At 36.1% G+C, this 16,656-nt stretch overlaps 4 protein-coding genes across 6 annotated transcripts; 1 reads left to right on the top strand and 3 right to left on the bottom strand.

Moving 5' to 3' along the window:
* The first annotated feature begins 116 nt into the window (after nt 1-116).
* On the top strand, nt 117-970 carry LOC9307949 (putative defensin-like protein 23). The gene is made up of 2 exons (XM_002871834.2): nt 117-464; nt 562-970. Exons 1-2 carry the CDS (start codon nt 404-406, stop codon nt 738-740), a joined length of 240 nt encoding a protein of 79 aa, XP_002871880.1. The 5' UTR covers nt 117-403; the 3' UTR covers nt 741-970.
* LOC9307950 (RAN GTPase-activating protein 2) lies at nt 926-3,310 on the bottom strand. Of its 2 annotated transcripts, none has more exons than XM_002873894.2 (2): nt 3,029-3,310; nt 926-2,718 (listed from the first exon to the last, which is right to left on the bottom strand). In XM_002873894.2, the coding sequence occupies exon 2, from the start codon at nt 2,690-2,692 to the stop codon at nt 1,061-1,063; it is 1,632 nt and encodes a 543-aa protein (XP_002873940.1). In that variant the 5' UTR covers nt 2,693-2,718; nt 3,029-3,310; the 3' UTR covers nt 926-1,060. The 2 variants fall into 2 exon arrangements, with proteins under 2 accessions (XP_002873940.1, XP_020878275.1); XM_021022616.1 differs by having other exon boundaries at nt 2,949-3,031.
* A 248-nt stretch (nt 3,311-3,558) lies between these two features.
* Nucleotides 3,559-8,597, bottom strand: LOC9310008 (ARM REPEAT PROTEIN INTERACTING WITH ABF2). Of its 2 annotated transcripts, none has more exons than XM_021022615.1 (19): nt 8,250-8,597; nt 8,005-8,162; nt 7,661-7,833; nt 7,455-7,575; nt 7,313-7,387; nt 7,111-7,205; nt 6,863-6,938; nt 6,540-6,647; nt 5,999-6,127; nt 5,831-5,899; nt 5,622-5,681; nt 5,322-5,445; nt 5,030-5,169; nt 4,883-4,946; nt 4,722-4,801; nt 4,483-4,547; nt 4,250-4,367; nt 4,032-4,156; nt 3,559-3,943 (listed from the first exon to the last, which is right to left on the bottom strand). In XM_021022615.1, exons 1-19 carry the CDS (start codon nt 8,500-8,502, stop codon nt 3,844-3,846), a joined length of 2,133 nt encoding a protein of 710 aa, XP_020878274.1. In that variant the 5' UTR covers nt 8,503-8,597; the 3' UTR covers nt 3,559-3,843. The 2 variants fall into 2 exon arrangements, with proteins under 2 accessions (XP_020878274.1, XP_020878273.1); XM_021022614.1 differs by having other exon boundaries at nt 8,005-8,165.
* A 6,230-nt stretch (nt 8,598-14,827) lies between these two features.
* LOC9310009 (histone-lysine N-methyltransferase SETD1A) lies at nt 14,828-16,451 on the bottom strand. The gene has a single exon (XM_002873896.2). The coding sequence runs from the start codon at nt 15,906-15,908 to the stop codon at nt 15,123-15,125; it is 786 nt and encodes a 261-aa protein (XP_002873942.2). The 5' UTR covers nt 15,909-16,451; the 3' UTR covers nt 14,828-15,122.
* Nucleotides 16,452-16,656: the final 205 nt, after the last annotated feature.

Below are 16,656 nucleotides of genomic sequence, written 5' to 3' on the forward strand. Positions count from 1 at the left end.
TGGCCTGATTTCTCAAGAATCTATTCATTTCTATTTCTTTTAAGTTACAAATGGACATCATTTCTTTTCTATAGTCGTCACTCGTCACATGAACCTTCCCAAGTTTAGATTATACAGCACTTGGATCAAAAACTAATATACTTTTATTTGTGTTTTGCAAATCTAATTAGTGTTTTAGATTGCCGTAAACAAAGAACATGAACATGAAACTGGAAAACGATAACTAAAATCTATAATTAGCGGTGAAAAAAGACAAGGAAATTTGATCCATTAAATTAGGATATGGCATTAGGTATTTTTCCAAATCTAAATTTATAAAAGGTTGGCAAATTAGTATAAATAGATGGAAGGAACACCTACAGTAATTCCTTAAGCTCATAGAGAGGATAAAAAGATCAAGAAGATGACCACCACCGTGAAAATCATGTTTTTTGCTATGCTAATTGTTCTTCTGTTCTCTATTGGTTAGTCACTCACCATAAATCTTGTATTATACCTAAATCTTTTTGTTTGATCTTTACGTGAATCATAAAGGTGAAAATCTTTGTTTGCATGTTATAGATGTCGTTGAAGGATCCGGAAATTCGTTGTGCTGTAACACACATGCGAAATTTGGAGCTTGCAAAACGTACCAAGACAGAAAGAGATGCAACAAATGGTGTCGTGATGGATGTGATAATAAGAAAGGCGGGTTTTGCAAACGTGTTGCTGGTGGAGCAAAATGCCATTGTTACTGTTGAAAAAATATGTTTATGCTTGCGTTTGCAATCATCAATTACTTATTCTAACTATTTAATTAGACTCAAAATCTTGTCTTGATTGTGTCTTCCCTGAAACTTTCTTCACGTTTGTTTTAACTTTTCAAGTTAACAAAAATTGTTTTAAAAATTGTATCTAAACCAAAACGGTACCAAAGCAAATCGAATTTAACAAAAAGACTAATAGAAGCAATCGGCAAAAAATTACCAAAGTCTCAATATGTTTTGGTCTTTGTAGCAGCAGCTTAAGTAATACTGGTACAAAACAAACAAAAACATTGAAAAGTACCAACATCAAAGACTTAATCTTCCTGCTTAACTTCAAGGTTCTTCAGCTTCGATTCCAGCTCACCATTCCCGTTACCTTCGTTCTCTTCATCTTCTTCGTCTTCCTCATCATCATCTTCTTCTTCTCCATCAGGATCATTCTCGTCCAAAGCTCCAAGTAACTCTGGAGATTTCTTGAATATCTCTTTCAATTCTTCAATGCCTTCTTCTGATATGATGTTCCCGTCGATGTTCAACAGCTTGAAAGCTTCCTTCTTTACAACAACATGAGCCAAGGCTCGTGCTCCGGCTCTTCTTATGAAATTCGTGCTCATATCGATGTATTGCAATTTCGAATGATCCTCTTCCATACTCTTTGCAATCTGGACACATCCCTCATCTTTCAGCTCATTCTCAGACAAATTCAACTTTTTCAGATCTTGTTTTGCTGCTACACAGGCTGCGATAGCTGAAGCAGCTTCAACTGTTATGTCATTTCCTGCCATCTCTAAAACTTCAATGGGCGAAGCAGACTCCTTTAGAGCGTTTACTATGGCTATGGCACCTTCATCCTCTAGATTAAGATAACTCAAGTAAAGCTCAGTCAAGTGTTTGAAGCTTGAAAGAGTTTTGCTCAGAGAAACTCCGGCTTCTGTGCCAAACATATTATCTCGCAGATCAAGTTTCTCCATATGAGTACAATGCTCAAGTGCTTCTGACAAGGCGATTCCCCCTTCTGATCCGACTCTTGTGGAAGAACACCGGAAATTCTCCAGCAGTGGCGAACGCTTGACAACCTCTGCAATTGCGAGTGCTCCTTCATCTCCCGACATGTTATTATGAAAATGAAGGACCCTCAAATTCTCTGTTGAAGGAATCAACTCGGAGACCGCTTGTGCAGCTTCCTTAGAGATACCATCGTTCATCAAATACAGCTCTTCCAAAGAGCTCAGAGATTTTAAGAGTGCCCCAAATGCTCTAACACCCTTCTCACCCAATGCATTCTCTGATAAGTTGAGAGATGAGAGAATACTACCTTGAAGTGCGTCAGAAAATATATTCATAACCTCAAGAGCTTCAACCTCGGGTCGTCCAGCAACAAAGTCTGACAAGTCAACTTCCTTAAGCTGATCTTTCAGAGACGCCAAGATAGGTTCAGCGACACGAGCAGCTCCTAAGCCGAAACTCCTATTGCTAAAGCATATCTTAGTGTAAGCGTTGCCAGGTTCCTTCAAAGGTTTGAGAAGCTCGTCAGCCTCGTCAGCCTCAATGAAAGCCCGTTGGCCTTTAGAAATATCGAAAAAAGTTTCACGGGGAGACGCAGAAGAATCCTCAGAAATCAAATCTCTAGTGGCAACAGGGCCTTTCTTGAGAACTTCCAAGATAAGCTTACTGCATTCTTTAGCATAAAGCTGTACAGCAGAACCGCCATCACCATCAGGTTCCCTCTCAAACTGTTGGTTAGCAGTGGAAAAAGCAAAGTCCTCGATCCTCTTAGCATCCTCCATAGCCTGGTCTTTGGTTAAGCTACCGTACTTTTCAGTAAAAATGGTCTTTAAGGAGAGATTGTTGGTAATGCGCTCAATGAGAGCTTTTCTTGTAGGTAAACTCGGTGGCCAGAGTTTAATCGAAAATGCATGAGGTCGGGAATCAAGCGTATCAGCCATAATCACAAATCCAGAAGTGTATAGAACTGCAAAACACACAAAAAGCTAGAAATAATCAGAGGAGGCTCTTTATGGTTTTGTAATCAAAGATCGAGCCTAAAGGAATAAAAACTATTCGCATCCTAACACACTTTCGACGGATTCATGAATTGGAAAAGAAAAATCATCAGATTGAATCACAAAATACTTTGCATAAGAATCTATAACAGAGATTAAGGAGAGTAATCTCGTAAAGATCGGAGAGCATATTCCCTACAAGTTTCCATTCGAGTTACATAATCGGATCCCACAATTTCTCCGTTTGCCGATGAGAATACAAGGGAAAGAAAAGCGTACCGAAACCGATGAGGAGCTCTAGAGTCTCTGGCTGCGAAATCAATGTGTGTTTTAGGGTTTCTCGAAATCGAGATTTATAAATAAAAAAAAAAAGTTCACCGCCGGAGCTCTTTAAATCTCCCTCCTAAGTCTATAGACTTCACACCATTAAGTTATTCAGGGCAAAAAAAAAAAAAACAAAAAGTTTAATATTTCATCGTGACTTTGGAAGAAAACGTAAATCTTCTTTGGATAATCCAACTTCTGTGGCATATATAAAAGCGAAACACTTGAGAGAAAAAAAAAAAAAAAACTGTATAATGTATATCATCATCTTCATATGTTTTGAAGATTCGACTCTCAACAATACAATGTTGAATTTTTTTATTTTTTTTATTTTTTTTTTGTCTAAAACAATACAATGTTGAATGATCTCTTAAATCATTCAGTCACCACTACCAATATCATCCAATCAGTCAAATCATCACAAGTCACAACCAGGTTAGTCAAAATCCTACCCAAAGTATCTTTTTCCTTCAACAAAGAGAGGATAGTTGGAGATTGGATTTTGAATTGAATAATCGCAAGTTTACCACAACGGTATCTTTTGGATACAAAGGTGGCGATTTCTTTCAAGACCGATCGTGATCAGAAGAGATTAATACAATACAAATGACCAAAACGAACCAAAAGCACAGCAAATAACTATAACAACTCAAGACATGACCATAAAGACCTCTAATGGCGGCTCTTGATCTCTCTTTTTCTCTATATTTTCCTTGTCTACTTACCTCTAGTTAAGTGCAGTCTTCTTCTTCTTCTTCTTCTTCCACATTCTACAGCCTCAAGCTTTGCAGGTTTGTAGTAGACTTTGTTAGAGCTCTACAAAAGTACTCTCTTATCTCTGGTATTGTTCTCTGCACCAGCTCGTTCTGCCTGCATTTTCCATTCACTATGTTTCAGACTAATTTGGCCATACACAAATCTTAGGGGATAAGAGAGAATGCCAACTTGTTTATATTACCAAGGCATTGAACTCAGTTTATCGAAATGCTCCAGGATGAACAAGATACAAGCTTGCCTCAGCGACATTGCATGGAATGCTTCTGAGAGCTCGTACATGTCTCCTATGCTTTCCAATGTTATATCCTTTCATACATACGCAAAGTTACCGTGTCAGAATTTTTCGATAAGTGTCATGCAAACCACATCACATTGCATTGCAATATAATTTTGGCTCACCTGAGCAATTGTGTATTCACAGAGTCGTTTCAGGCCCTCCAAGAGATACTGATCCGCTGCTCTTAGAAGATCTTTTGATATCTCATTTGTTATGTCGACAGATCCAGTGTATATAAACCTTAAAATCATAATCCAAGTGAGATAATTACGTGTTTATGAAAAGTTCTCACAGACTTTTCGAAATCTCAATATCTCGAGTGAGTCAATTAAAAGCCTGTAGAGGTTCATCATACCTCATCATTAACTCAAACACCTCCCATTTGATATTCGGAATCTCAATATCTCTAGCGTCTTTTTCCTGTGGTGTTAAAGAAACACAAACCGTGACACATTTCAGCTCTAATTTCCCCACAAGATAAATGTATTCTTTCAATACAGAGCAGCACAGCATACACCCATAGGTCATTGTCATCATAATACCATTTACTCCACAAGAACATTATCGAAAAGCCAAAATATTTAGTTCACTTACTCTGTAACCACCATCAAACATTGCACGAAATGCATCTGAGGATGCCAGCAGACAAATTCTGTGTGCATAGAATGTCCTTCCTGCAGGATGATTTTTCTGTTTTACATATGGACTTAGGAGCTAACTAGACTTCCTAAACTTCTGGATTAATATGTGATTACCTTCGACTAGAAAGGTTACATCAGACAGCGTAGCATTATTTACATATTGCTCTCCGAGATAAACCTGTCACAAAAAGACATACAGAATACTGCATTGAGACTTCCACCCCTTACGTATTGGAGAACTGAAGCAAAAAGGAAACTCACCCTTTGTGTTGGGGAAGGAGGAGCAGAATCAACTGGAGAAAGTGCCATAGATTTATTTGCTAATTTGTACAACGCTGCCGCACCATCAAGTTGCTGCTTAGTGTTTAAAGAACCAAGAAGACCGAGTAGCAACTCCAACCCTGTCAAAAGACAACTCAATATAAAACTTTTCGGACAAAGAACATCTAAACTGGACGGTTAACGCATTAAAAGTTTTAACATTATAGAAGACTAAAAACAGAAAGCATGCATCTCACTAGCTCGTATAAATAAAATAAAAACTGTCACGTGCCATTGTCATCTATGAATATGGTTCTCTGATCCTCGGGTGAACAGAGATGAGCAAGAGCAAGAGCAACTCGTCTTTGGATAGACTTCTCTGAAATGCGCATTAGGTACAACAGATGTCTCAGAACCTACAAAGGAAAATCAAAGCACAGAAATCTCAAAGGTTGAATAGAGAAATGCTAAACTTCAACAGAGCTTCAGAAACTCGACTAAGATAAAGAACTACAAATCGTCAATTGTGTATTTTTTTTAGTCATCAAAGATGGAAAAAAACAAATTTAAAGACAAGTATCGTTTCACTTACTCTTCCATGAATCTTCTCCTCCAATCTCTTCAGTGTTTTGGAGACACAATCTTTAGTTGCCTAAAAAATCATGGTATATTATAAACACCTTAAGGGGAAGAGTAAAACAATACAATGAAACCTGCTAAGAATTTTCAGTATCTAGACAATAAAGAAGCATGGCAATGTGGTTCTGCAAAGTAGAGGGAGGGTAACAACGCCATACATACTTGAACAATAAACTCTCCATCTTGTAGCTTTTGGATACCTCCCACCCTGATAAAATCCGACACATTATCCTAGGGGAAGAAAAGTGGATCAATAACCCATTTATTGACGTTTACCATCAAATTTTGCATACTGATTAGAACATATACCGAAAGTAGCATATAGCACACCTCATTATCGGCAAGGCCATAAAGAGCAAATGCAGCATTGTGTTGCAATGATCCATTTCTTGAATCGAGAAGCTTCAATAAAGGTCCTAAGCCACCACTATGGGCAATACCAGCTTGATTGTGGGTATCCTGTAAGAAAGAGTATGCTAGAAATCAAAAGACACATCGGTTTGCTATTTAATATAACTCACTACTTAAAAGTCCCCCCTACAGAAAACAGTTTTAGAAACACAATAAGAAAACCTTTCTTCCACAACCATGGAAGCCAGCTTTTTAGCATCTATGAATTTAAAATCAAACAAATCTAGAAGGAACCAATAAGAAAACGGTTGACAACCAGGGCAATGGCAAGGATCACTAGGTATTATTTAAAAACACTAAGAAACAAAAGCTACAAAATGATAACAGCTGGGGTATCAAATGTTTGATCTGGAAGTAAGAAGAGGCAACATCTAAAGAGCGAAGTTACTATTTTAACAACACTCAAATGGGAATGCGTACACTTTCAAAACCGAACTACCAAAAGTTTTAAAACAAGAACCTGCGCCAATCTACCCAGGGCAAAGGCCGACATTTCCTTCAACTGGACATCCGGTGACTGAAGCATCTCAATCAAAGGACGGACAGCACCCCTTTGCACAATGTGCACCTGCAAAGTTATAATTTTGAGCATGAAGTGAGAAAAATGAATAAAAAAGCCACCAATAAATCAGGGAAAATGGTAGAATTAGTGAGAAACGGGAAGTATATTCTACAAATCAACAGCAACAAACAACTTATCACTTCGTATAACCAAACAGAAAAAGAGATAAGGCTTTGGGGAATGGAAGAGCTGAGAATAGAAAACCTGAGATGAAATTGTACCTTACAATCAGAATCAGTTGAGGCAAACTGCCCAAGTAATAAAGCCGCCTCTCTTTGGCTCTCAGGGCAACAGGAGCTGTAATAGACAAATTCAAGAATGAACTTGGGGTTAACAGCAAAGCATCTTAACAAAAGAAAAACCTCAGCAATAAAGAAGCTGGTAAGATTTACATAAATTTCAGCTCTAGCCAAAGTAATAACAACTCTATGCTGAACCATGTACATCAAAATGGTGAGTGTCCACATACCTAAGAAGACCAATGACAGGTTGCAACGCCCCGGCAGCAAGAACCTCTTTTTTAATGTGTGGAGACGAGTGTACTAGATTGCCAATAACTCCAACCTAGAAAAGTATGACTCAACTGGTTATTTCAATGTCAGTCACACATAGATAAATAAGTAGCAAAACAGTTGATTATAAAAACTCTCGACCAGCAAAAGATTCCTAACCGCTTCATAATGTATAGCAGCATCTTCTGATCCTAGCATTAGAATGAGAGTGGGAAGAGCATTGCATTCAACTATCTGCAAAGACAATAATTATCATGCTGCGCCCAAATCTAAGAAGAAGCTGTAAGATAGCAATATAAACCTGGTTCTTGTTATCATCATTTTTAAATGCAAGGGTTCTCAGTGCCCCTGCTGCTGCTCTCTGAACCTTTGAATCAGAAAATTCAAGCAACTCCACGAGAGGCGGAATGCCACCTTCTACCCTGTTTGTCAAAATGGAAGTCATGCGGATGGAGTTGTACTGAAAACAAATCTCGAAAGGAGGAAATGACTTAAATTTATGCTGACCTAACACGGGTCTTGATACTGCTGTTCTCATGAGCAAGATTGGTGATGGCATCAGCCGCTCTTCTGATAACACTATTCACAGCTCGAGAGCTAGAACCATCTTTGTTTCTCTTCAACAGATTCACTAGATGAGGTAAGGCACCTTTGTCTACTATCAGTTTCTGATACTCTGGCTGTTAAGAATCAATTCCACAACACGATCACACAAACTATATATAATCTCCTCCTCTATAAGAGTTCAATTACCAAAATTTTGCCTTGAAAACAAGATTTGGATCTACATAACATAAAAGGAAACTGCTTTCTAACAAGTTAACTGACTGAGAGAAAATGAAGATAAAAACCTTAATTGCTAGAAGACCAAGCGCAAAAGCGCTTCCCTTCTCAACCTCGTGTTCGTACGGCTTCTCAGCCAAGTCCCCGTCGTTGTAGGGCGGCGCCTGTAGATGCGTCATAAGAGCTGGAACAGCACCTCCGTCGACAATCACGTTAACTAAATCCTCTGCTGAACATCACAGGTCACTCTAGTCATGCAACAAAATATGAAAAAACCGCAGAAAAAGGAGTAAGATCGGAAACTGATCTTCACCGTTTTTAGCTAGCTCAGCCAGGACTTGAGTTGCGCGCTTAGCAGCAGCGCGATCCGATTCTTGCCAAGAGAAGGCAGAGTTTAGAACCGAAACTTGAGCAGCAACCTCGGTGAGAAGCGCTTGGCCTCCGTCGGTGGTGACGGCAGAGATCTGTCGATCTTCTACGGCGGCTGCTCCTTCCTCTAGCTTTCGCTTCTGTCCTTTACGCTCCGGGAAACTCCGGCCTTCTCGCCTCTCAGGTTGTTGCTCCATCGTTCACAAAGTAAAAGACGATCCGAAGAAGAGGAGAGATCAGAGAAGAAGCAGAAGCAGCGTTTTGAAATGCAATCCAGGCACAAAAGAGATTAGGGGTATTTTCGTTATTTCACCCAGGAAAAAAAAACCCCCTTTATTTTTTTACGTCCAAGAATGTATAATTGGAAAGTTTAAATTTTCATTCATTTTGTTTGATTATATTGAAATGTTTTTTCTAGCTAATTTGCGCTCCTCGCCGGTGGTGAGCATTTGCTAACTTGCGCGCGTGAACCGGGAAATTGAAAAGCTTGTCCCACGACGAAAGGGTTCGAGAGGCTGTGCAGTTTTTTTTTTTTTTGCTGTGCAGTTTTATTGCAACAACTAAAACTTATTTTGATGGTTTAGTCATTATTATTTGGTACTAAAAATAAGTGTAGAAGGCTTTTGGACTTTTGGGTGGTCTGCCACAAAGGAGACGTGTATGAATGTGTGAATAAAAATATTAAAGAGGGAAGAAAGAACTGTTTCTTTAATTTGAGAAGATAAAAGGAACTATTTCTTTATAAATGGTGACCACACGAAATGAAAACTTCGGAGGCACGAGTATGCTTTAAACAAACGAAGTAAAAAAAAGGCGAGAACAAACGATAAAGTGGAGGAAAATAAAAGGTTTATTAAGTTTTCATAGCTCATTATGATATATGGAATTCAGCAGCATGTAGCATCTTTTTGTGTCTCTTTTTTTTTTTTTTTCCGACTGATTGATTCAATATATTGATAACTTAGTAGTTTCAGAATACAACTTTACCCAAAAAGAAGGGGATCCATGACAATCACCTACATGGAAAAGAATACAAAAGATACTACAATCAAGTAGTATACATCTCTTCACTAAATAATTCATGTAACCAAAAAGGGTAGCCGGTAGCTACGTATGATTGTCGTCGATCCTCTCTTGTCACACTTTGAGCAATGAGGAAAGCACATTTGTTAGCGCATCTCTCCTCAAACATAATTTGCCAACGCGGAATGTGACTTAGAGCAATTGACAGAGACTCGGACTGTGCATAAAAGGAAGGCCAAGCTGCAGGCCTTAACACCGCATCTATTAGATACTTCTCCTCAGCAGCCAAAAGAAGATTTCTGATTTTGAGATTATGCATACTCTCAAGAGCCCAAAGCCAGCATCTGAGTTCCGCATCCTGCTTTGTCTCAATCTCACTGAAAGAACATCTGCTGTGAAGTAAGACCACACCTAAAGAGTTCCGAAGCACCCAATCAGCTCCTCCAACCTTGTTGTGTTTGTCCCAAGAAGAAGCAATGTTACACTTGAGCCGAGGATTGTCCGGAGGCTTCCAAACCTTGTGAATCCCTACGCTTGCCTTGCTATTGTTTTGCTCATCATCTTTTTGAATTTGTTGGGCCAAAAACCAATGATCTGAGTCGTCTTTGATCTTAGCAAGCAAATCAAATTGATGAAAGACCTTACCCTCATCTTTTTGTGTCTCTCTTAATAGCATATTTCATTAATATTTGTGTTTGTAAAAATGTGATTTATTCACTATGAGATCATAAGAAATAATTATAATGAGATCTAAAGTGGGCAAATACCTAGATAGTTCGGTCAAAGAAGTGATGTGTGTCATGTTACTACGTAGGTGATGTGTGAAGCTAGCTGGTATCCTTTTTTTTCCACTGAAAGATTTTTATTATATAAAACAGAGGAAAAATGTAAGGGTGTGATGCGGTTTAAAATACAAAAACCGAAGGAAAACAAAATAATTTCTGGAAGAAAGGCTGTTGCACGGAAAACAGAAGATATGATATAAAGTCAAAAAATGAAACTCTCGAAATCACCAAAAAAGTCGAAAGAAAACAATATTAGTCGTGGAAATAAAAAATTCGGAAGTCGTAGACTAAAAGACCTACTACAACTGTAAACAGAGTTAGCTGGTATCTATATATACATTTTTATTTTTTTTTTATCAAAGTATCCACATCTATTCTTTATATATTAATAGAGAAGCACTCTAAAAAATAAATCTTACTTTGACATGTTATTAACTAAACTGTTATGCTGACGTATCGCCTTTTTCCACCCATTTAAATTATTATCCAAATTTTACTAGATTATTTACAGATTTTGCCATTAGTCTTAATACTTATATATATCACACAAATAAAAAACAAAATTATAATTAAAAAGCAAACAATTAGACAAATAATCTTCATATTTATATTTAACAACAAATCACGGAGTTTTGTTTATTTATATTAATGATCTATTTTTTAATAATTAAAAAATATACACTTTTTGTTTATCTTATATTAATTAATCTTTATTTTTCTATTTTTATTTATATACATTTATATAAATCTTCTCAAACCGATGGGTAAACAATTTTTGTATTTATATTTATATTTAAATGATAAAATATATAAATTTGGTTCAAAAATCCCGAATTCAAAACTACAAAATTTCTACATCTTTCATAAATTTTTATATCTATTGTACTTAAATAAATAAGATAATCTCTTTTCTATATATGTTACGAATACTTCAAATCCGATTTTTTTTTGAGGGATTCTAACTTTTCGAAGAAAAACTAACCACATTTTTATATAAACCAAAATCTAGCCACATTATAACCATTTCGTAGTAATCCACTCATAATCTAAGAATCTTAATTTGGAACACTACAAAATCTTAAGTTGGAAACTATCAAATCTCATCTGTGATAAATTTTTGGATTTTTTATACTTAAATCTCGACATCTTTTTTTTTTCCCATCATTCTCGACATCTTTTAAACATACAGAAAGACATATTGTCATAAATGGTAATATTTCGTCAATATTTTCTTTATCACGTTGAAGCTTTATTCCAGGTTCAAATATTTCACGGATAAAACGTATTTTTATACGAAATAGTCCCAAATTTGAATAATAATAATAATAAATTATTACATGTTTCGTTTTACACAAACGGATCTTGGATCCTGAACAATAATTTTAATCATAATAGTTTTACTTAAATCACTTCATCCCGCGAATAGTGCGGATTGACATATTTAGATCGACAAGGCCCGATCCATAGCCAATCCCTATTACGTGGGGTAACGCGACTTACTGGAGTCGAACTCCGGTGGAGAAGGCGGAGTCAAGTGAACTTAACCACATGATATATATATATATAAGAACACTGATACATATGTTACTTACAATTCTATTCTATTTTACACTAGAAATGGACCCGTGCGTTGCACGGGTTGCCGGTCGAGATTATCATTTTTAATATTTTTATTTTATTTTTGTAAGCTTAACTAAAATTCTATAAACATATATATTTTAGCAAATGCAGCATAATTATTTCTAAATATAGATTTATTAGCATAATGCACAATATAAAACATTACTTATAGTTATGTTATAATAATTAATAAATTATCTAATATAAATATTGGCCTATTTATAAAATTATATAATTTTTTGTTTATTATAAGTTATGAAGTCATAAATGTTCATATGTTATATTATTGAATTTTAATAAGTTAGTTACATCCATTGGAAGAGTGTATTACATCTTATAATTTCAATGTAGACAAGATGAAAACAAAACTATGATAATAAGAAAAGATAAAATTATATAGTTACGTAAACATACGAACGATATATGTATAATATGTAAACATATAGTCTAAGTTACGTAAATATAGATTTTTTTTAGAAAAGTTTAACGTCATAATAAAATTGTGACAATAAAAGAAGAAAAATATGAGACTGTCTATATCCATGTCATGTAACTTAATTGATAATATGAAATATCCTCAATTTGCTACATAGCTTTTCTCAGTTTAGGCCCACATTACAAATCTCTTCGTTTTTTCTTCTTTCTAATTCTCAAATCTCTATGTATCTCTCTTATTAGATTTCTCTTATTTTTGTTCGAACTCCTCTTTCTTTCCCTTTCTCTCCCTCTCATCGGATTTCTTCACCACCATATTTTTATTTTTTTTTCCTATCTCAATTTCTCGCATTCGTCGGGCATCACTACCGAGTCTCACTACTCTGACCCACCACCACAACTAAATCTCACTACTATCACAATAACCACCACCATCAATACCGAATCTCGCTAATTCCGACTCACCACCTTAATCAATTTTTACTGCCGCCACCACCATCAAGCTTGAACCCCCATCATCAACACCAACACCACTGCTACCGCCTCTTATCCTCTTTCCTCAACTTCTCTTATTACTCCACCTTTTTTATCTCCTCCGACATTAGACCAAGCCCCTCCGACAATAACTCTAATCTATGTCTATCGCCGTTCATAATTATTAATTTGCCTCAATTGCCATATATTCATTAGATTTGAATATCACATGCTATTTTTAGAAAATCATCGTGATTCGAAGTATTTTTTTATAATTGATATGAAATAATATCGTTAAGAAATTAGTTTGCTTAATGAGAAAATATGAGACATTCTATTTGTTTATATAAAAGTGACTATTTACTATCTTTTTCTTATAGGATTAATAATAACTCATTGCATAATTTTCTTAAATTTTTTTCTAATTTTAAATTTTTTTCTTGTACAGTTAGTAACTTATAAATAAAATGTTTAGCATAATTTTATAATTTCGATTTTTATGGAAATATACATATAAATTCTTTATATATATGTATAGTTTGCTAGATGGCAAAAACTCTTATGGAAATATATGTACAATTTCCTTATAATTAGCTCTTTACAATTTAAAACTGTTTAAATTTATAATTATCCTTTTACTTTTTTTTTTAAAAGGAAAATTTTATTTGACACATATCAAAATCTCAGTTCAAAAAATTTGACACATATCACAATCTCGTGGATTATTAACTTTGAAAACCATACTTTATATAATAAATTTCACATTTGTACTTAACATTTATTCCGCTTAAAAGCATATACTGTACATCTTATAAAAAAAAGAAAAAAAAAAAAGATAAAACATCTATTCCGCTTAAAAGACAAAAGGCCAGCGCAGTTACTTAACACAATTACCAAAACGCCACTACAAGAATGGGCCTGACTGATCCTGAGCCAGCTCTCGTTAGTCGTTACTGGGCCATATAGGCATGAAATTCCTACGTCAGCCGCAACGGAAATAACGGAGAGATAAAAGGACCTCTCTTTGACTCGCACTCGCTCTTCCTATTTGGTCTCCGGCTGGACCAGAGGGTCAACACCTTCTTCTATCTGACCTTACCTAACCCCTGAACCTTCTCCGTCTCTCACAGTCACATGCAGCCAGACCATTGACATTGTTTTATGTGTTTGTTTCCTGCGTTTGAGATTGTTGCAAAACAATAGTCTAATGGACCAAGTTCCAAGCAATCTTCTTCAGAAACCAAGACTTTATCTTAGGCAAGTCCAAAAATTCCTAGTAGTTTTCACCCATCCGATCAGAGTTGTATTATATGTCACCTTGAACTGTCTAATATGCACACTTAGCTTCTAGTAGCCCTTTTTGTCTCAATCTCCACGTTGAACAACTATCAAAGTCAATAGGTGTTCCAATTTGCTTAAACAAGAACAATATAATCCTTTTGACACAACATGATTTAAGTTTTTGCTTTTTTTTTTTTTGGGTAGCATGTGTGTGAATCGAAGTTAGATGTCTAAACGTATATATAGCACATAATATGTGTATTGTTTACATTCTTCAAAAACTGGTAAAGGGCGAGTGGTTTCGTTTTGTTGAGAATTTGTCATGTTGGTCTACGCCAAAGAACCCTTTCAAGTGAGAAATTATCTCTCACTGTTCCGCTTGACTACATGTATTCATGTAGCTAGACATTTTAAGTGGCAAGAAAACTCGTATTTCTATATATAGACCCGAAAGTTTCAGCCTAAGATCCGAGAGGCTGAGACACTGTGCACACACTAGTTTATATATTTTTGTGATCCATCCATTATTTGCTGTAGTGTTGTGTAATGATAGAAGACAGCGTGGCATTATCATGATTGAAGTCATATATGATCTAACGAATACGTCAAAGATTGATTTCACTTTATATGAATTTGATGTCAGGGATCAGTTTGATTGTTGGGTTTATAACGTTAGGCCAGCTGAGAGAGTTACAGAAGTGGACCCTGTCCTATAAACGTTGAGCCAAAGTCACTTGGTGGATTCTTGCTGAGAGAAAAGGATCTAACAAAACATCTGAAACTTGCATGTGCACATCATTCATTATCAAACACTATTTGCTCTTTCATTATATCTTTGGCATTTACTCTCTTGTCTCTCTCTCTCTCTCTCCCACCTTTTCAAATCTTAAACTAACAAATCATCTAAAGCGTAAACCAAAGATTTGATCTTTCTAATAAACCCAAACCTTTGAAAACTTTAGGCTTAGATACAGACAGAGATACACAAAAAAAGAACAAGACTTTCGAATCCAAAAACATAATGAAATGAAAAAGCATAAAAATGGGTGTATTCATCTTATTGTTTTCGGGTATGAAAATGCCCTTCACATTTACACTGTCACACCTCAGTCCTCAATCACAAAGATCCATCTAATCACAAAAAACCCAACCAAAGGAAGGATAGATATAAGTCACAAATAGATAAACAGATATGTTGATCAAGTTCGTCTCTCTACTCTGTTTTTCTGGAGCCTTATAGGAAACAGAGGAGGTAATCGAGCAGAGGACTTAGACGGAGTACAAACAGGAACATGAATCATTGGTCTTATCCTCATAGTCACAGATCTCGTTCTCTCTAACCCTTTCTTACCTCTCTTCCCTTCCTTCTCTCTCTCCTCCTTCTTCACCGCATCACCAATCGAACTCGAAGAAGACGAAGTCGAGCTTGAAGAAGAAGACGGCGAGAGAGACGATACCCTCGTTGACGAAACCGTCGTTGTCGTAGTCCTCTGTTTCTTCAACCGCAAAAGCTCTTTCCACAGCACCGTGCACTTTGGTGGACGTGGAGATGGGTCGTCGTCAAGAAACCAGCTTCCTCTGTTGTTGTTGTTGTTATTCTCTTGCTCCTTGTTGTTATGAACAATACCCTCCTCTTTCACTACTTTCTGATCTTCTTCTTCTTCTTCGACTTCGACTTTTGTTTTCAAGGTAACGTTTTTAAGCTTCTCTGAATGCTTAACCTGCCAGAAAGGAAGTAACTTTCCTTCAGAGAACAACTCGTCGGCGCTAAGCATCGTTGCATTTTCCGACAGAAACTCAAAGTCTCCGGCTTTCACTGAGGTCTTGTCTTTTTCTTCTTTACCCACAATGAGATTCATCGCAGGGTTGATGCAGATGAAATCTCCGTCGCTATCTGATGATGACAAATCCGCTGAGAAGGAAATGCGAGGCCCTGTCAACGACTGTTCCGCCTCCGCCATTGTCGCCGTTTCTGCTGATACCATGATCGTACTATGTAACAATGGAGCTAGTTATGAAGTTACAAACAAAGCAACGTGTAAGATATAGAGCAAGTGGACTTTGTGAGAGAGAGAGAGAGAGAGAGAGAAGTGAAGATGATGGATAACATTTATATAAAGGACAGAGAGAGAGGTAATGAGGTAAGACCACATGGACACGTTGAGAAGGAGACAAATTACAGAGATGTAAGAAGAGAAGAAGGAAGAACCTATGGAAGATGAAGAAAGATTAGATAATGAACATGCATAATGCAAATAAAAATATTACTCACTTCACATCGATCGGGAGATGCGTTGGATAAATAGTAAGAATATCGAATATTTATTTCGTTATTTCAATGATTAAGTCTGGTTAATTATTAAGAAATCATTTGAATAATGTAGATGTGGATTTGAAGGAGGGATCAAGGAAGGTTTGACTGAAGATTAAGGAGGAAGATTTGAACAGTGAACACATGTACTCACATGACCTTTGTGTCTTTGCCATGTGAAAACAAGTACAACTCCTAACACGAGATACTTAGAGCATGATTATTGGTAGTATCTTATAAATAAATCTTAGGAATATTTAAGTAATATATTTGTAAAAGTGATAGTTAAGATATAGTATTTTTGGGTTAAGATTTTTGTGTGATTAATGGTAGGTTCTTAACATGTGGTTTTTAGAAAAAAAAATATTAATACAAAAATAAAATTTATAATTATAGAAAATTTAATAATTGTTGCAAATTAA

The sequence above is a fragment of the Arabidopsis lyrata genome, assembly GCF_000004255.2.
Source record: "Arabidopsis lyrata subsp. lyrata unplaced genomic scaffold ARALYscaffold_6, whole genome shotgun sequence".
Lineage (NCBI taxonomy): Eukaryota > Viridiplantae > Streptophyta > Magnoliopsida > Brassicales > Brassicaceae > Arabidopsis > Arabidopsis lyrata.